Consider the following 21,288-nt stretch of genomic DNA (forward strand, 5'->3'; position numbering starts at 1 on the left):
CACTGATGCCCAGCCATTGCTCGATGAATCTGCTGGTACATTGACCCAGACCACTACATTCCCCTCGCACGCTACACGACCTGAATCTGACCCTGATGAAACTCAGGTTACCCTTCCCATATACAGTTCCATCTTACACGGTGACAAAGAGGAAGCTGCAGATGAAAGTGCAGGTTCGGCCCACCCGCCATCAGACACACCACCGTACTATCAGGGGCCCTGTGCCAGTGCCGTCGCCAACGAGTGGGCCCCCCCTGCTTGCCCAGGATCACAGCACTTGCAAAGTTGAAATACTGTGCAGTGAGATGGAAGATGGGGACGACGAGGAGTCCAGACAAGTACAGGGATTCCCTAGCGAGGAGACTTATTTGATTGTTTTCAATGTTGGGACAGCAATTTTTGGGGAGCACTATACTCTGGAGAATGATAGATGGGGCCCACCATACACTGGAACATTCCAAAGGTGGACATCAGACACTGGAGCAGCATTTACAGGGCCCATTATACACTAGAGCATTAGAAATGGGGCCCATTATGCTTGGAGCATTATTTGGGCCCATAAGACAGTGGAGCTTCATCCATGGGGACCAACATATACTGTAGCATTATGTGGAGCTCATCATATACTGTTTCAAACATTATATGGGACCAATGATTCTGTATGGAGAAATAGATGGGCCTCGTCATGAGATGTAAAAAGTGAAGTATTTTTCATTGTACTATACCGCTATTTCTCTGCCGTATCGGAGCATGATGAGTTGTGGTATGTGTTAAAGGGGCGCTCTTTCGCCCAGGGCACATGAAAACCTGGAGCCAGCCCTCCCCCCCCACAGTCTGTAGCCAAATAACCCCCATTTTTCAGTGCGTAACTTGTATTATTTAGTTAATTAAGGTTGACAAGCTTAAGTAAGAAGAATTGATGCTTTTGGCATTCAAATGGGCACTGTAGGTGTGTTTCCTGTCCTCCTCTCAGTGCCGACTTTTATTCCCAATTGACTTACATTGGGTTTCGTGTTTTGGGACGACCCCGACTTTTCCCTATAATCGGACGATCTTGCTCGACCCGACTTTTGGAAAAGTCGGGTTTCACGAAACGAAACGCGACCCTAAAAAACCAAAAGTCGCTCAACTCTACTTACAAGACTTTCATTAAGGGTGGAAATTCCGCAGGTAGAAAAAATGCACGTGTGTTTTGGGTGTGGAAACGCATCAAAAACGCATCTAATCCGCACCTTAGTATGTCAATAAAGTTATCAAAGCCAGTGCCAGGATGTATCAAAAACAAAAGCAGCTTTATGATACACCAAAAAGAATATAAAAGAACGCACACAAACACAATGTAAGTAACCTACTTTAAATAGGTGTAGAAATTCTGCAACATCAAAATCTCATCCTTATCAAACTTGGATCAAAAACACTGAAGAAATTCGGTTTGTTTTTCTCATACATATATATATATATATAAACAAAAAAAAAAGAGAATGAGCCGTAAGAATTCTGATAAGCAATCAAGGAAAGAAAAGCAGAAATGAAAGAGGCATTAAACCCTGGCCCAATACATATATCAGTTTCCAGTAACAATTTCTTTCCTTATGTGAGGTCTAATCAATATCATTTTACTAAATTTCTAACCCTGGAAACCAGCTTGACAGGTTCTCAGCATGACTCAGTCATTGAAACCTATGATGTAAAAAAGCAGGAATGTGTGAGCAGCAGGAAATAGCTCAGTACCACTTGCTGGCAACAGAAGACAGCTCCATCATCATTCCACCTGTCTGGCCATTCCTCCACACCCCCCCAGCAGTTGTGTCTGGGGAGCTGGAGGTGTGCACATCAGCCTCTCCTAATTCAGGCTACTGCATAAGGTGGAGCCTGGCTGCTTCTCCCTCCTCCTCCAAAACCATTTTGATAGCAGATCTACCATCTGGTTATTTCACACAAGTCTCTGTGCATTTTGTAAAGACTCAGAGAAGCAGGAATAAAAAAAAAAAATCCACATCCTGCTTCTCTTTATGATTTAAGGAGAGGTTCCAGGGCTAATCCCTTTAAGAAGAAACATCAGCCATGGAGGGAGAGCAGGGAACCTCCTGATTGACTCCAGCCTCCTCCCTTCCCTTGCTACTCACTGTCTATGTGCACAGGCTGCTAGCAGACACACAATGGCCAAACAATATGATGTGCTATTCAGATTACTTCTCATTGGGGACTCTGGGGTTGGAAAAACATGTTTGCTCTGCAGATTCACAGACAATGAATTTCACCCTTCTCATATCTCAACAATAGGTAAGATGTTTGTTTTTTGTCCTTCTGGGAAGCATCAGATGGTGATGAGCAGGGTTATAGTGTTTATGTTCAGACCTGCATCCATCGCACGCTATGACATATACCCTTCTAGACCAATCCTAATTTTTTTAATGTATTGCATTCAGTAATAATATATAATTTTATATTTTTGCATGCCTGTTTTTATGTCTGGAAGTCTTTTCTTGCAATGATTTTATTGATTGTTCCAAAATAAAGAACTCCCTTGTACAAAGTGCAGGGAAATGTTTATGTCTGTAGATACAATTGTTTTATTCATTGTTTCAATCCTGACAATGAATGTAGCGCAAACAGTGACTGTTCCTGTAAACCCCATTTTGGAGAATAGCAGTTTAGTTTTTGTTACAAGAATTTTATTTATTTTTTCCTGTGAAATTTAGTTCATGTCTTTAGTAAATTATCTCCTTCATGTAAAAGAACGGCTCAGACGATCGCCCCCACAGTAAATGAATTGGACTTTAGTCTGATAGGAGAACCTAGTTTAATAATACGGCTGCTAATAACAAGGCTTGTTTAAATCCAGACACTAATCAACAATTGTATTGTAACTGGGCTAATTGTGTACATTGAGGGCTGAGACCTTACTATTGATCACCTCCTGCCTGTGCCTGGAATTCCTCCTCCATGACATCATGTACTTTACCCTTAAGAACCCGGATAGAAAGGAATAGGATTTATGGCTTAAACTATTCCCCCAATATGTTAGGATGAGAATCTTTACTATTAGTAGAACCAATTTGTTAATTTACATCTCTCTCATTGCCATAGAAATCCGTCTACAGACAGATGTAATCTCTAGGTGGAGTCTATAATTTTACTACTCATAAGGTTATGGTTAAAGAGACTATCAGAAAAGGAAGACCCTTCTAAGGCTGCTTTCACACTTGCGTCGGTACGGGCCCGTCGCAATGCGTCGCTAATGTAAGTCTAAGGAGAAAAACGCATCCTGCGGGCAACTTTGCACGATGCGTTTTTTCTCCAAAACGGCGCATTGCGACGTACGTCACACGACGCTAGTGTGAAAGTAGCCTAAGACACCCTAAAATTGTGCATACACCTTTTTTTAATCGCTGCCAGCCAATGGCTCACTCAGCCAACCAACAGGTCAGACTTCTCCATAGACCTGCATGGTGAAAGGGAAGCCACTGGCAAAAGCTTGTAACTAGAGATGAGCGACTTTGCCTTTCTTAGGGTCTAGTCGGGTTTCATGAAACCCGACTTTCTCAAAAGTCGAGTCGAACGAAATCGGCAGACTATAGGGAAAAGTCGTGAAACCCAATGCAAGTCAATGGGGAGAAAAGTCGGCAGTGAATGGAGGACTGTAAACACACCTGGCATGAATTTTAACCCCAGAGGCGGCAAAATCTCTCTCTCCCTCTCCCGCTACGCTACGCTTCTCTCATTGGCTGAAAAAAGTCACGTGCAAGCATTCGGCGAAACCCGACTTTGACGCTTGGGTCGCCAACCGCATAGCCAACTTCACACTGTGGTCGGGTTTCGTTTCATGAAACCAGACTTTGGCAAAAGTCGGCGACTTTTGAATCTGACCGACCTGTTTCGCTCAACTCTACTTGTAACAGTGACTCCTTTCAAATTGAGCCTGTTGAAATTGCACATACCCGGTCCTTTTTATTTTTTGCTTTTACTCTGTTGGCTACTTGCCAAAAGAATGTCATAAAATCTAGTAGACATTTGATGGTGGACTAATCCCTCTCAAAACAACAGGTTTGGACGACCGTTTAAGGCTACGTTTCCACGATGAGTATTTGATGTTGCTGATTTTTCTGCACCCGTTAAATAGAAGTTTACTTGAATTTTTTTTTCCAAAAATATGCAGCTTAAGAAATCTCACCAAAAATTAAACGTGGGCACATAGCCTAAGGCTGAGTTCACACTGCGTTAGGGGGCAATGCGCTGACGGATCCGTTACATAGCGGCACTAACGCTATGTAACGGATCCATTAACGCACCCATTGCCCGCAATGATACTAACGCATGCCAAAATCGGCATGCGTTAGAAAGTATGCGTTAATTCATGACGCACCCTCGGGCGCTGCATGCAGTGTTTTTGGGTGTGTTGGCAGTAACGCACAGCGAACGGACCCGTTCGCTGTGCATAGAACTGTATGGGCTAACGCTAGGTAGCGCATGGTACCTGAGCGCTACCTAGCGTTAACGCATACCGTAAGCGCTAGGTCACTAAAGATGTCAAAATGTAACGGATCCGTTAAACGGATGCCCTAACGCAATGTGAACCTAGCCTAATGCATATGGCAGTTTTACTTCTGAGACACCGGAGAAAGATTCGCCGTTCACGACCCTCATCTAGAAGTGTAGAAAGAGGCTGCAAAGAGTCTTTCGCTATGGCAGACCGGGCGTTGTCAGACGGCCATATAAATCGGGCCGAGATTGGATCACCGAGCACGGACTGGAAGGCGGCTCTACCAATCAGAGCGTGACAGCTGCATAGAAATAAATGAAGCTGTCAAGGTTGGGTCAGGCGAGCCGCCGGCCAGTCCGAGCATTGTGTTCCCATCTCCATCCAATTTCTAAGATCATCTGACTGCACCCTTACCCAGAGCATTGATCTAAATTTGCAAAAATGTTAGGGATTGAGAGTCCTCAGTGGTTGATACCTTTTAATGGCTAACTGAAAACATGGTAACAAATTGCAAGCTTTCGAGACTACTCGGGTCTCTTCATCAGGCTAGACTAATACAAAATCTGAAGTCACATATTTATGCACAATACAGCCTAGAAAAAATGCAATAGATAAGACAAGTGATGTGAAGCAGAACTATCAATATGGGAGAGGGAGAAACATAAATATAAACATTGGACCAGTTCATAGATAAGGAGTCCGGACTCCTTATCTATGAACTGGTCCAATGTTTATATTTATGTTTCTCCCTCTCCCATATTGATAGTTCTGCTTCACATCACTTGTCTTATCTATTGCATTTTTTCTGTGTTGTATTGTGCATAAATGTGACTTCAGATTTTGTATTAGTCTAGCCTGATGAAGAGACCTGAGTAGTCTCGAAAGCTTGCAATGTGTTACCATGTTTTCAGTTAGCCATTAAAAGGTATCAACCACTGAGGACTCTCAATCCTGAATATTTTTCTGTCTACTGGCTAACACCGTACAAAGATATACATCTTTCCTGTATCAAAAATGTTAATGCTTTCTTTCTCTTGTGGCGCTACAGAAGAATATATCGCTAGCTGATTCATGCTGCCCAAACTGCAGGCAACATGGAACAGATCCTCTCTGCGTGATTTGCAGCCAGGTATATTTTTTTTCTGAAACGCTTTGGAATTTGAGTGGTTTAGCCTTAAAGATCCGGCTGGGGACCATATCCGGAAACCAGATTAGTTGGTCTACGCCCCCGTCCAACTCTTTGCAGAACTTCTGCATGTGATTGACAGGTTTATCCCTTATGTGCATGCGAGTCTCTGGCTATGATCCCCAGACAGATTTTTTTAAAGTTTTTCTCTAAAACAGTGTTTTGGAGAAAAATAGATAATCGTGCAGCCAGGAGTATCTAATTCATGCTGTTGGAAGTTTGAGCTGCACAAATCAGAAAAAAGGTTTCCCATATATTCTCACACAGAATAACACACAGACTGGCCATGGGACTCTCAACCCAAACTCGAGCCTCGTAGGCATATGTTTGTTTAGGTCCAGACATCCATGGTCAGTCCTTGCATCACGGCCCGTATTCAAACCAGGACTCGCAGATGAGTGAATCTGGCCTGAATCTGATCACTAAAGTTTCTAGGGCTTTCAAACCAAGTCTTAGGCTAGTTTCACACTAGCGTTTATGAGTGCAGCGACGGCCTGCGCACGGCCGCCGCTAAGCCCCGCCCCTGCCGCGCCTCCGCCGGTAGCTCCGCCCACCGGCGCATGACGCTGCATGCGCCCTGCGTCCCCTATCTTTATCACAGGGGGCGCAGGCCGTGCGCAGTAGGCGTTTGGCGGCGCATGCGCCTTTTTAACGGTGCGCTGACGCAACCAAACTGCAGCAGGTTGCGTTTGGCGCAGGTCGGCGCACCGTCAAAAGGACGCATGCGCCGCCAAACGCATACTGCGCATGGCCTGCGCCCCCAGTGATAAAGATAGGGGGCGCATGCAGCGTCATGCGCCGGTGGGCGGAGCTACCGGCGGAGGCGCGGCAGGGGGCGGGGCTTAGCGGCGGCCGTGCGCAGGCCGTCGCTGCGCTCATAAACGCTAGTGTGAAACTAGCCTTATGCATACCTGTCAGGACAATTATATAAAATAGGTCTAATTGTTACTGTATTACTAGGACTTGTACAACCATACCCCTATTTTCAGTAGTAACATTGTCTCTTGCCAGGTTTGGTGCAAACCGGCAATTATTTATTCACACTGACCGTTTTTATTAGGAGCCACTTTTTTTTTCTCCCCTCCGGGGTTCTTTTTGGCGACGTGTTCCCTTTTTTTTCTTAATTTTTTTTTTTTTTAATCTTTTAAGTCTGCTAAAAAAAAAGCGTGCTGGAAATATAAATTGAAGCTCTGAGAACTTGATCATTTGCTAACAAGAAGACTCATATAATTTAGCCAAATGCCGTCACTACGTGTCTTTGCAAGAGAGGTCTTCATTAGTGTCTGTGCTATGGCAAAAAGGTATTTGATTAACAGGCCATGTTCCAGAAAATCATCAGTGAATACCGTTGAAAAAGTTTTCACATCTAGGACTTGTTTAAACAAGTAATATGTGCTGTCCATGCTAAAACTGGATAGCGCTGACCAAGTTATTTTAATAGGACTGTTCAGATGGAAAATTTGTCTTCACGTGGACTGAGTCCTTGTGATGAAAAACACAGAATGCTCCAGTGTCTTCTGTATTTTGGATGAGATTAGCCCATTCAAATCTGAGCGCAGAAAACAAATCTGATTGCATCTGTATGGCATCCATTTTTTACGGATAAATTGCAATTAACATGCAAGGATTGCCTAACAAATGGGCTATCCCTGCATGTGTTTTTCGGCTGTTGAACAGCTATGAGACATGCAGCCGCGGCAACTAGAGCATAGTACTCGAGCACGCGGAAATGCTCAATTACTCCTCGAGCATGCTTGGATCACACTTTATCCGAGCCTGTTCGCTAATCACTAAATTGCTTATCTGAATCCAGTCTTAATAGGTATTCCCATCCGATAATTGATGCCATATACATCACATGGTGGAGGTCCAACCTCGGTGGGCCTTAATGATTTCCATAATATGTTGGTACAGAGCATTGGTTTTGGTATTGTATCCCTTGGGCCACGTTCACATGCTCAGTATGTGGTCAGTATTTTCCAGCAGTATGTGTAAGCCAAAACCAGTTGTGGGTGATAAATCCAGAAGTGCAGATGTGTTTCTATTATACTTTTCCTCTGATTGTTCCACTCCTGGTTTCGGCTTACAGATACTGCTGTGAGATACTGAATGTGGCCTTATACCGTTATCTCTGCTTAATAACTGTCTCATTCACCTGCTGTGCAGGAATAAAGAGTGCAGTCATGCAGAACTATAGCAAGATGCATTTCTGCAAAAAAATAAATTTATACTTTTAGAAATATACTGCTACCAAGTATTCGAAAAATGCTTTTTCAAGGAGGTTGCGGGGTTTTGTGCCACACCATCATAGTTTAGATTTATAGTTTTTCTGTTAAATTCATATAGTAATAACAAAATAGAACTCAGAATGCAGAATCTTGAGGCCCGCATACATATGCAAATGTCAGCTGATCTCGCCGATATCAACTGTTTCGCTGATGGTCTGATGTGTGTGGCGGCGCCAGCCGACTGATGGTTGGGAGTGATATCGAAATCGAGCATCTCCAATTTCAGACTGCCGATCGCATTGTTCTTCCCGAAATAAGCCACCGGCCAAAGTATCAGTCGGCAGCTTTCTCAGAGGGAACACAGATTTGCTCGGCCGAATGAGCGCTCCTGTGTATGGGAGAGTCGGCTGAGATGACTGTCAACCAAAAGATCAGCCAAAGCATCATTCGGCCGACAGCCATCCTAATGTGTATGGCCGGCTTAGAATACTGCCCAATTAAGACTATACAGTTTGGAGGTTGTTCACCCATATCAGATTTGCTGCAGACTTTTCAACAAATCTGGATGGTGTGATTTCTGCACCACGTGCTCCCATTTTCACAAAGGTGATTCAGATCTGGAACGGTCACTGAAACTACTGAAATAAATCTGTCATATGGGATCCATATTGTCGGAATGGCTGCCTGGGTAGTTTGCTTCACAATCAATAAGTTTATACAGGCTGTATTTTTTACAGCAGCCTCTGAATGGACTCTGGACTATCGCAAACAGCAAAGTATAGCTTTTCGTACAGAGATGAGGTCACCACACCAGGTGGTTATGTGAGTTGGCAGGAAGGATCCATTGTTTTCAGCAACTGCCAATATCAATATGTCAAGTTGGTGATGTCAACGTAACATCTGAAATTTGTAGTTTTTGTGACTTCACTTCAGTTTTACCAGGGTTAGATGAAGGAATAAAAAAAAAATAGACCTTGAATCGGGTATCAGATATTTGTTGTTGTTCATTAATGCATTATACAATATGTGGAGTAAATGTAGTAATAGTATCACTGACTGCATGTGAAGAATCTTTTAACAATTGAGCCTCATCATAAAACATATGTTGACCCAAGTTGGATGAGACAATATACAGTGGGGAAAATGCGGTAAGTATTTGATACACTGTTGATTTTGCAAGTTTTCCCAACTACAAAGAATGGAGAGGTCTGTAATTTTTATCGTAGGTTCATTTCAACTGTGAGAGACTGAATCTAAGAATAAATTGTACAATTTTTAAATAATTAAACTGTATTTTTATTGCGTGAAATAAGTATTTGATACAATAGAAAAACATAACTTAGGCTAGTTTCACACAAGCGTTTCTGCGTCTGCGCACGGCCGACGATAAACCCCGCCCCCTCCTGACATCACCGCCTATTATCGCACATGGCCACATGCGATCTGCGCACCCTATCTTTAATATAGGGTGCGCAGACTGTGCGCTGCCCGTGCGCTAGTAGGATTTTTGAGTGCGCTGTGCACTTTTGTAGGTGCACCGGTGTGCGCCGAACGCAGCATGTTGCATTTTGGCGCGCTCGGCGCATCCTTCAAAAGTGCGCAGCACTCTCAAAAATCCTACTAGCGCACGGTCAGCTCACGGTCTGCGCACCCTATATTAAAGATGGGATGCGCAGATTGCATGCGGCCATGTGCGATAATAGGCGTTGATGTCAGGAGAGGCGCGGCAGAGGGCGGGGCTTATCAGCGGCCATGCGCAGACGGCAGAAACGCTAGTGTGAAACTAGCCTTATTAGGTACAGAAACCTTTGTTTGCAATTACAGAGGTCAGACGTTTCCTGTGGCTCGTGACCAAGTTTGCACACACTGCAGTAGGGATTTTGGCCCACTCCTCCATACAGATCTTCTCCAGATCTTTCAGGTTTTGGGACTGTTGCTGGGCAACATTGAGTTTCAGCTCCCTCACAAACTTTTATGTTGGGTTCAGGTCTGGAGACTGGTTAGGCCGCTCCAGGACCTTGAAATGCTTCTTAGGCCGTGGTCACACTTGCGAGAAACTCGCACGAGTCTCGCATCTCAATATCCGGCACTGCCACCGTCACTTGGGACCAGAGTGTGCGTCTGCATGTATTTCTATGCCTACTGAAAGCTACTCCGGTCCGAGTGCTGGGTGTTGAGATGCGAGACTCGTGCGAGTTCCTCGCAAGTGTGACCCCCGACCTTTCAGAGCCACTCCTTAGTTGCTATGGCCGTGTGTTTCGGGTCATTGTCATGATGGAAGACCCAATCACGACCCATCTTCAATGCTCTTACTGAAGGAAGGAGGTTGTTGGCCAAAATCTCGCCATACATGACCGCATTCATCCTCTCTAAAATATGGTGCAGTCATCCTGTCCCCTTTGCAGAAAACACCACCAAAGTATAATGCTTCACGATTAGGACAGTGTTGTTGGGGTTACTCCAGACACGTTGAGTTGATAACAAAAATTATATTTTGACCCTCTTCCATGCCTCCTCTGGATCATCCAGATGGTCACTGTTGAACTTCAAAAGGGTCTGGACATGTGCTGGCACGAGCAGGGGGACTTAGTGTGCTCTGCATGATTTTAATCCATGACAGTGTAGTGTGATACAAATGTCTAAGTTTGAGACTGTGGTCTCAGCTCTCCTCAGGTAATTGATCAGGTCCTCCCATGTAGTTCTGGGCTGATTCCTGACCATTCTCAGAATCATCCTTACCTCACGAGGTGAGATCTTGCATGGAGTCCCAGACCAAGGAAACTTGACAGTCGTCTTGTGTTTCTTCCATTTTCTAATAGTTATGCCAACAGTTGTTGCCTTCTCACCAAGCTGCTTGACTATTGTCCTGTAGCCCATCCCAGCCTTGTGCAGGTCTACAATTTTTGTCCCTGGTATCCGCAGCTGAATCCGCAGGTAAAATGACCGGCGTTTTACCTGTGGATTTAGTGAAGATTTCCTGCGGATTTTGTGCGGATTTCACCTGCGTTTTTACACTTGAGGACTCTAGAGATGAGTGACTTTGGCTTTTTTCGGGTCGAGTCGGGTTTCATGAAACCCGACTTTCGCAAAAGTCGGGTCGAACGCAATCGGCCGATTATCGTGAAAAGTCGAAGGTCCGACTGAAACACGAAACCCAATGCAAGTCAATGGGGAAGAAAAGTCGGCAGTGAGTGGAGAACAGGAAACACACCTGCAGTGCCCATTTTAATGCCAAAAACATCAATTCTTATTACTTAAGCTTGTCAACCTTAATTTACTTTATAATAATAGGCATTGTTAGGCATTGAAAATTGGGGGTTTTGGCTAAACTTGTGGGGGGAGGGGTAGGGCTGGCTCCAGATTTTCGTGGGCCCAGGGCCAAAGAGTGTCAATGGGCTCCTTTAACAAATGCCACAGTTCATCATCCTCTGATACAGCAGAGAAATAGCGGTATAGTACAATGAAAAATACTTCACTACTTACATCACATGACTGATATCCATTATAAATTCTCCAATAGCTCCAAAAACGGACAGTATATTACTCCATACACTATTATGGCCACTGTCTAGTGCGCTATACAGAGTAATGAGGCCCATATATTTCTCCATACAGAATCATTGGTCCCATATATTGTTCAGTACATTACATGATGTGCTCCACATAATGCTACAGTATATGTTGGTCCCCATGGTTGAAGCTCCACTGTGTTATGGGCCCAAATAGTGCTCCAAATATAATGGGCCCCATTTCTAATGCTCCAGTGTATAATGGGCCCTGTAAATGCTGCTCCAGTGTCTGATGTCCACCTTTGGAATACTCCAGTGTATGGTGGGCCCCATATATCATTCTCCAGAGTATAGTGCTCCCCAAAAATTGCTCCCAACCTTTAAAACAATTGTCTCCTCGCTAGGGAATCCCTGTACTCTGGACTCCTCCTCGTCCCCATCTTCCATCTCTCTGCACTTGGACTGTTTAGGCAGAGGGCGTACAGACGTCATGTCGTCGCGCTCTCTGACCAGAATGTCACTGTCAGGAAACGCGGAAGACGTCACGGCGGTGGAGCAGGGAGAGGTAAGTATTTCAACTTTGCAAGTGCTGTGATCCTGAGCAAGCGGGGGGGCCCACTCGTTGGCACTGGCACAGGGCCCCTCATAGTACGGCGGTGTGTCTGACGGTGGGTGGGCCCTCCCACTGGCAGACACTTTTGCGTACTATGAGGGGCCCTGTGCCAGTGCCGTCGCCCATGAGTATGCCCCCACCTGCTCAAGGAACCTGCACTTTCATCTGTATCTTCCTCTTTGTCACCGTGTAAGGTGGTATAGTATGCGGGAAGGGGAACCTGAGTTTCATCAGGGTCCGATTCTGGCTGTGTAGAGTGCGAGGGGAATGTTGTGGTCTGGGTCAATGTACCAGCAGAATCATCTAGCAGTGGCTGGGCATCAGTACACTTGTGGCGCCCTCAGGAGTACGGTCGCCACAGTGGCATTACCTTCCCCCTAGGGAGTGTGATGTCATGCTTGGGAGCAAAGAAGGATCTCTCTAGCAGTTAAACCAACACACAACACAGTTCCCACTCCACGCCAGCAGGGAGAACTCTGAACCTGACTGCTGAGGAGCTGCTCTCTGTGGTCGGGAGGAGGGAAGTTAGGGCAGTGTCTGAAGGGAATGGGAAGTGTGTGGTCGTGAGAAGGGGAGCTGGAGGATGAGCAGAGTTAAGGCTCACTCCTAGCTGGAGCGCATGGTCCGGATTCCGGTCTCAGAGTTTGTAGGGACACTGACGGTCCTGCAGCAGAAACCGGAGGAAGTAGCAGCTGTAAATGCTCTGTTCCCAACTAAGGCTCGGAGGCCCCAGCAGCGACGTGTGTGAGCCAGAAGGAAAAGGCTACGGCTGCCTGCCATACGAGAAAGTTCCAAAAGAGAGTCAACCGGGGAACTTCAGTGAAATCAGTACTGCGAGTACCTCAGATAAGCACTAGAACGGAGGCCACACTACCTATCTGCAGAGAGAGAATTCCTAATTTGCTTCCAGGCTGACCAACTCCTCCATCTGTACTCTGGGTCCTGGACGGCACTTGCCAAGTACAGGTAAAGGAAATGCACGACTGTGTCTGTCAACTTTCTCCTGCGCCTGGCGCACGGCTCTGCTACATCCTGCACTGCACACCATCTACCAACTCTTTCATCTGCCCTGCGACTACGCCCTACCTGTGCAGGTCTTCTACATCTTGGCTGCACCACAACATCTGTCCCAGAGAAGCGACACTGCAGCGCTGGTCAATCTGATCAGAAACCACAGGTGGCGTCGCGTATCATTCACCTATAAACGTTATTCACCCCTTTGCATGGATGCCCAGGGCCACGGACCGGGTCACCACCACCGTGACACATCCCTCTGAGACACCGGCCCGGTACCGATTAACCCCACTGCCCTGGCTGGCGACCCACACTCCATGTCAGATCCATCTTGGACTGGGGAATTCACGATTTGACTTGATAACCCAGGCATGGTATGTGTGAGAGAGCTACATGGACTAATGTGAAGTGTGGCCTGCTGCATCATTCACTTTTGTTGGGGGTGAAGGACACAAGGAAAGAGGTTCTTCCTGATCAGGAGCCAGCACTTAACGACTCAGTGCTTGCATTTTTTTAAACTTCAGAAGAGGAGGGCATATTGGCTGGAGTCTCTTTCGGCAATATAAGCCAAAACCAGTTCCTGATGCTCCGGCTTTAAAAGCGGTTTGCCTACTCCCAGTAAAGGGAGCCTTCGCGGCCTTGTGGAGCCAGATGATGACGCAGGCTCAACACCTGCCTTAGGTGCTATTGCCACTACCAGCAGATGCACCACCACCATCAGAACCAGCTGGAAACCCCCACCCATGTTCACGGCCTCTTCCACCATACTTCCTCTTCATTTTTGGGAAAATGTACCCAAAATACCACCAGCTATATGGTACTGTAAAACGAGGTACAAGGTGTATATAGTGTTGGGGAGAATTTGAATCTCCCTAGAGATTTTAGGAGGCTGACAATGATGCTCTCAGTCCAAGTATGGCAGCAGGCAGCCTAATAAGCAGGACTGCTGCACACAAAAGTGTGGAAAAATGAATGCTTGGTAACTGTGCAGAAAAGAGGAAGAAAAGTATTTTTGCTTTTAAAAAAGCAGTATGCACAGCAGTGTGCAAACAGCAATGCAGCTATCAGGGAGCCTTATAAGGCAGCCTAATAACCAACAGAGCTGATGCACATAAATATAGCCTCCCCTGTCACTGCACACAAACTGTTGTGTTGTACAGTGAAAATCGCTACCAGCAGAAGCTGTATTTTTTTTTTTTTTTTTTGTTCTTCTTCCCTGCCTAACGCTCTCCCTTATTCAGAATCAGCAGCAGCAACCTCTTCCCTAATGCTAAGATCGGCAGAAGTAAGATGGCGGTCGGTGTTCACGCCCTTTTATAGCCCCTGTGACGCCACACAAAGCAAGCCAATCACTTGCATGCCCTTCTAAAAGATGGTGGTGACCGCTGCCCATGTCATCGCGCTGCCCACAGTGTGCGTCCTCCATCATTGGCTGAAAAAGGGTGCTGGAAGCATCATTTGAAACGCAACTTTGGCGCTCTGGTCGCCGACCTCACGCTATGGTCGGGTTTCGTTTCATGAAACCAGACTTTAGCGAAAGTCGGCGACTTATGAATTTGACCGACCCGTTTCGCACAACTCTAGTGGACTCCTATAATGGAAGAGGTGTAAAAACGCTGCGGATTCCGCACAAAGAATTGACAAACCGCAGCAAATCTGCGTGGAATTTTCTGCAGCATGTGCACAGCAGATTTGGTTTTCCATAGGTTTACATTGTACTGTACACCGCATGGAAAACTGCTGCAGATCCGCAGGGCCAAATCCGCTGCTGATCCACAGCCAAATTCGCAACGTGTGCATATACTCTTTAGACAGCTCTTTGATCTTGGCCATAGTGGAGAGGTTGGAGTGTGATTGAGTTTGTGGATAGGTGTCTTTTATATAGATAATGACTTCAAACAGATGCAATGTTAATGAGTACAAATTAGGAGGGTTCTTAAAGGAAAACTAACAGGTCGTCAGAGCCACAATTCTTGCTGGTTGGCAGGAGATCAAATACGTACTTCATGCAATATAATGCATTGAATTATGTAAAAATCATACAATGTATATTACTAGAGAGCAAGAGGTTCATACTTTGCAAAGAAGCATCCAATTGGACAAATCCTTAAAGGGGTTATCTACTATTGGACAACTCATTTTCAATCTGCCTAGGAGAAAAATAAATAAAAATTATGCTTGTCTCAAAGACAGCTGCTGCTTCTCAGCGCTGAATGCTGTGTCCCGCTGATGGGCTGCAGCCTCCAGAACTCTGTCAAACGGAACTGTTCCTGCTGATGGAGGCTTTAACACCAGTGAACATAAACCTCTTGCTCCTGTTGTATGTATTTTATGGCAGCCAGCTCCATACATTTTTGATGAGGACCTTCTGGCATCTCTGAGGAGATCAGGATGTATTATTTAAAAAAAAATGAGTTCCTTTCCAATGGATGAAAACAGACATTAACTACAGATCTGTAACTGTCACTTATTGCAGCCCAATAAATAAGGTGAATGTTTATCTAACTGCACTAATTACTGCTAGGTATGTTAGACCACCTAAACTACTTCATGCAGCACACTCCTTATGTTCCTGCCCCTACAATTGTTGTGCAGGACTAGAAAAACTTAGTGGCTTGTAAATGGCCTCCAAAATGACATTAATCAGGTGCTATGTTTTCTTGACACTATAAAATTTTTCAATACATTAACCTTACCTAAGATTGTGGATGTAGACCTTGGAAATGGAATTCCCGGCCCTTGAGCACTCAGCAGAGCCATCTCCGCAGGTCTGCTTGGTAGCTCTTCACTACCTTTTACAAAAAAAACCCAAAGGTTTGATGGAGCTGCTGTATTTTAGCCGCATCAACAATATTCTGGCCGCCGTCAGTCAAAGCTGATTGGCAGGAGCATCCAGTGTCCCACCCCTACTGATCAGATAGTAAAGGCTTGTGCACATGGCCATATTTTTGGTTTTAGTGCGATCCGACTAAACATTGGATCACACTCAGACCAATGTTGTTCTATGGCACCGTGCACAAGTAAAAATTTTTTTTCCTCTGATCAAGCCGGGACGAGGAAAAAAATTGCATGAGTTGTGTAGTCCGATGTTCGAATCGCACTCAGCCAAGTCAATGAATCTGCAGAAGCCGTCTGAGTGAAGTCCGATTTCCACGCACTGATAGTGGATTTTTTCTTCTCCATCTTCTCCTTGTCAGGAACACCGCATTGCTCTTGCTCACTGAGCCAGTGCGCGTGTCCTGAGTACAAAACAGTGCTCAAAGATACCTGTGGAGCGGGCAGCAGCGGTGATGATGCATGCTCCAGGACCTGAAGCACGTGACTACTGGGGGCATGGCCTAAGCTCCACAGAGCTAGGAGCTGCAGGGAAACTCCTAGAAAGTTAACTACAGGACAATGTTACCAAAGGGCATAGACAGAGACAGAAACCAGATCAAGCCTGGTCAAAACACGAGATAGCAGGGCAGTACCAAAGGGTTAGACAGAGCGAATAGTCAGGACGTAGCAATAGATCAGAAAACCGGAACGGGCAATGGACAGTACAATAGGGACAAACTGTAATGGAGTAACAATAATCAAGCCAGGAGGTCAGAACCGGAGAAGACAATAGTACCAAAACGAGAGGCGGAGTACAGAGTGAGGGAACAGACCGGGTCATACACGGGAAGCAAACAAGCAATGCAGAATACACGCACACCAGGGGGGTTGGTCAGACACACAGCCAGAATAACAGTATAGCTGACAGAGAATGCTAGTCTGGAGTGAGTATAAATACCCCTCCCAGATCCAAAGAGAGGCGGGCAAAAGTTAACCCTGTGAGAACAGGACATTAACCATGTCCTAACCATGGCACTCCTCATCCGAGAGCAACTGATCACACTATCCTCACACTGTGATCGACCTCTGATCAGTGTGATTTGCATAATCTGGCCGATTCTCTTGGTTGAGAGTATAAACGGTCATCTGCACTTGCCCCAAGGATAGGCCAGCAATAAAAAAGTAGTGGCCAAGCTCTTTAATGTTAAGTGTTCATAACCTGCAATACCAAAACTGTCAGTCACGTGTAGCGCTTTCTCTAGGAGAAAGTCTACATTTCTAAGTATAGTCAACCACTTTGTGTTGGATAAATCCACTGTAGCACCATTACTATTCTATAGCCTGCAACGTAGAAAGCCTCAAAATACAACATAAAGGTTCTTTATATCAGTGATGATTGCTCGCGCACTAATTATGCAAAAGAGAATGCCAAATATAACCATTACAGATTTTGTAACTGGAGTCTCGGCTGTCGAGCTATAACATGACATGTTCTTCTTGTTGGGTGTTATTACCATAAAATATAAGTATTATCTTGCGCTTAGAAACATGAATCATAGGAAGTATGACAAAGACTTTCTCTAATAACTCTTGGATAAGGGCATTGCACTCACGTCAACAAATAACTGACATTTACTAAGTAACTTAATGCTCTCTTCTTACAAGGAGAATATAGAGCCTTAAGTGTTAAGATTATAATATGGTTTCTGCCTTGAGTTGTACATCATAGCAGGCGTTGTCTTTACAAGCAAAGCTAATGTTGGCAATAAGTTCTGTAATTGGTGACAACTCCACAGAGGTATTGCGAAGGGTCCATTTACAGTAGACTATTTTGCAGCAGTAAACGACCCCTGATCGGTAAATATTGACCAATGTTCTTGTGTTTTTCATCAATTTTTGAGGGATTTCAAGTCCTAGGTAATGTCAATGTTGTGCCAAATTTAAGCCAATTTCTCATGATGGATTCCCAGTGCTCCATGGTTTATCTAATGCCGTGGAAATATATTCGTACCCTTCTTCACAGTTCATGTGCAGAGTTTATAACACATTTCTAGCATAATTTCCAACCTATTTTTCAACATACATAAACTTCCCAACCTTCTGCCACTAATAACTTTGCTTATTGCTGTCTACTGTGCCCCATCGCTACTTGAAAGATTGTGTAATTACTATTAACCCCCCCCCCCTTAAAAAAAAAAAAAAAAAAAAAAAAAAAATCCTAACCATAAAGTGAACCTAAAAACAATTGTGCCAGATGGCTGTCCCTATAAATAATGGTGCACCAGACAATAAATGGCAACTTTTGCACCCTAAATATTACAATTGACATCTTTTGTCCCTATTGCCCTGTAGATAATAATAATATAATAAATTTTATTTTTATAGCGCCGACATATTCCGCAGCACTTTACATTTCAGAGGGGATTTGTACAGACAATAGACATTACAGCATAAAAATAATCACATACAGTAGATTATAACAAATACCAAGAGGAGTGAGGGCCCTGCTCGCAAGCTTACAGTCTATGAGGAAAGAGGTAGACACGAAAGGTGGGTGGTAACAGTTGCCCTGATTGTATGGACCAGCCATAATGTTAAGTGTGTAACAGTACAGACACAGAGGGCTAATGGATGCATAAAGCATGTGGGAACATGATGCTGGGAACCTGGTTATGGTAAAACTTTTGGCTCTGCCACACAGGGATATGTTAGGTTAATGTGTTGAGGCGATAGGCCAGTCTGAATAAATGCGTTTTCAGGACACGCTTAAAATTGTGGGGATTGGGGACTAATCGTATTGACCTGGGAAGTGCATTCCAAAGAATTGGCGCGGCACGTGTAAAGTCTTGGAGACGGGAGTGGGAGGTTCTGACTATTGAGGATGCCAACCTCAGGTCATCAGCAGAACGGAGGGCGCGGGTAGGGTGGTATACTGAAACAAGGGAGGAGATGTAGGGTGGTGCTGAGCCATGGAGGGCTTTGTGGGTGAGGGTAATAAGTTTATACTGAATTCTGGAGTGGATAGGTAGCCAGTGTAATGACTGGCACAAGGTAGAGGCATCGGTGTAACGATTGGTGAGGAATATGATCCTGGCTGCAGCATTCAAGACAGATTGGAGAGGGGAGAGTTTTGTAAGAGGGAGACCGATTAGAAGAGAGTTACAATAGTCGAGACGAGAATGAATAAGAGAAACAGTAAGAGTTTTTGCAGAGTCAAAAGTAAGAAAAGGTCGAATTCTAGAAATGTTTTTGAGGTGCAGATGACAAGAGCGAGCCAGTGATCGAATGTGGGGGGCAAAGGAAAGCTCGGAATCAAGTATGACCCCAAGACAGCGGGCATGTTGCTGGGGAGTAATAGTGGAACCACAGACGGAAATGGCAATGTCGGGTATAGGTACATTAGTAGCGGGAGGAAACACAAGGAGTTCAGTCTTTGACAGGTTCAGTTTCAGATATAGTGAGGACATGATATTAGACACAGCGTTTAGACAATCGCCAGTGTTTTCTAGAAAGGCTGGCGTGATGTCAGGAGAAGAAGCGTATAATTGGGTGTCATCAGTATAGAGATGGTACTGGAAACCAAATCTACTGATTGTTTGACCAATAGGGGCAGTGTACAAGGAGAAGAGGAGGGGGCCTAGAACCGATCCTTGAGGAACCCCAACAGTAAGGGGAAGGTGAGAGGAGGAGGAACCGGCAAAAGAAACAGTAAAGGAGCGGTCGGAGAGATAGGAGGAGAACCAGGAGAGAACGGTGTCCTTGAGGCCAATGGAATGGAGCATAGTGAGGAGGAGCTGATGATCCACAGTGTCGAATGCTGCAGAGAGATCCAAGAGAATTAGCATGGAGTAATGACCATTTGATTTAGCTGTTAGCAGATCATTAGAGACTTTAGTGAGGGCAGTTTCAGTGGAGTGTAAAGAGCGGAAACCGGATTGGAGAGGGTCGAGAACAGAGTTTTCTGAGAGATAGCGGATAAGACGGGAGTGGACCAGGCGTTCCAGGAGTTTAGAGATGAAGGGAAGATTAGAGACAGGTCTATAGTTAGCGGCACAGTTTTGGTCGAGGGATGTTTTTTAAGTAGTGGATGTATGATGGCATGCTTAAATGAGGAGGGAAAAATACCAGAAGAGAGAGAGAGGTTAAATATTTTAGTTAGGTGAGGGGTGACAGCAGGGGAAAGGGACTGGAGGAGATGTGACGGAAATGGGTCACTGGTGCAAGTAGTTGGGTGAGAAGATGCAAGTAGCCTGCTTACTTCTTCTTCTGTGACTGGTTCAAAATCAGAGAGTGAGTTAGATGCAGTGGGGGAGGGAGGACAGTGCATGGTATGAGGGGATTTGGAGATAATTTCCTGTCGGATCTGGTCAATTTTTTCTTTGAAGTAATTGGCCAGATCGTCAGCTCGGAGCTCCGTGGTTGGGGCCTGTACTCTTGGGTTGAGTAGAGAATGAAAAGTGTCAGAGACGTTTCGGGTTATTGGACAGTGAGATGATGAGGGTGTTGAAATAGGTTTGTTTGGAGAGGTGAAGGGCAGTGTTGTATGTTCTAAGCATAAACTTAAAATGGATGAAATCTTCGTGTAGATTGGATTTTCTCAACAGACGTTCGGCGCACCTGGAGCACCGCTGCAGGAAACGTGTTTGCACCGTGTGCCAGGGTTGTCGCCGTCTGCGTTGTGGTGTTCTATTTATAGGGGGTGCAAATTCCCTGTAGATGAGTAATAATGATCCCTTGTGCCTCATAGAAGGTAATGATGCCCACACCGTTTTCCCTAGAAAGTAGTAAGGCCCCATGTGTGCATTCTAGAAAATAATGGTGCCCCCAGACAGTAAGGGTGTGTGCAAAACAGAAGCCTCGGAGACACCATCACATGTTTCTCAACGCAAGCAATGACTAGCCAGGTCTTTCCCCGGGAAGGAACAACCAAGGGAAGGGCAGTCTCCAATGAAGGAACCCACCTATGCCAAAACATGGTATCCATCCATAGACAGCTGTTTCGGGGTATTTGCTCCTACTAGCCAGTTTCCTACTCCACACTGATGAAGGGCAAATACCATGAGGTCAGTAAGGGTGTGTGCACACGCTGCGGTTCCGCAGTGGTTTTGGCCGCTTCGGGTCCAGTACCATTATTCCCTATGGGAATAAAAAACCGCAGTGCAGACGGTGCGGATTTTTCAGCGCGGTTTTTCTGCGGTTTTGAAACCGCAGAAAGAATTGACACGTCAATTCTTTCTGTGGATTTCGTTGCGGTTTGCCATCTCCTCCATTGTGGAGAAGAAAAACCGCAGAGCAATCCGCAGGTAAAACCACAGGTCTTTTGACCTGCAGATTTTACAAAATCCACGTGGCCAAATCTGCACTGCAATCCGCAGCGTGTGCACATACCCTTAGAATGCTTCTTAAAAGCCGCTTTATGCTGTTTTGAATGTTATACT

General features: G+C 45.2%; 1 protein-coding gene across 2 annotated transcripts in view; it reads left to right on the plus strand.

Annotated features, from left to right (window-relative positions):
* The first annotated feature begins 1,732 nt into the window (after positions 1 to 1,732).
* RAB15 (RAB15, member RAS oncogene family) overlaps positions 1,733 to 21,288 on the plus strand; it is a 122,567-nt gene continuing 103,011 nt past the window's right edge. Inside the window, exon 1 of one of the 2 annotated variants that reach the window (XM_073554171.1) lies at positions 1,733 to 2,283. In XM_073554171.1, the coding sequence (XP_073410272.1) occupies positions 2,160 to 2,283 (124 nt within the window). In that variant the 5' untranslated portion in view covers positions 1,733 to 2,159. The remainder of the gene's footprint in view (positions 2,284 to 21,288) is intronic. The other variant, XM_073554172.1, reaches the window with a different exon arrangement.

This window comes from Dendrobates tinctorius, unplaced genomic scaffold (assembly GCF_039654945.1).
Source record: "Dendrobates tinctorius isolate UK_male_01 unplaced genomic scaffold, ASM3965494v1 ptg000208l, whole genome shotgun sequence".
In the NCBI taxonomy this organism is placed as follows: Eukaryota; Metazoa; Chordata; class Amphibia; order Anura; family Dendrobatidae; genus Dendrobates; species Dendrobates tinctorius.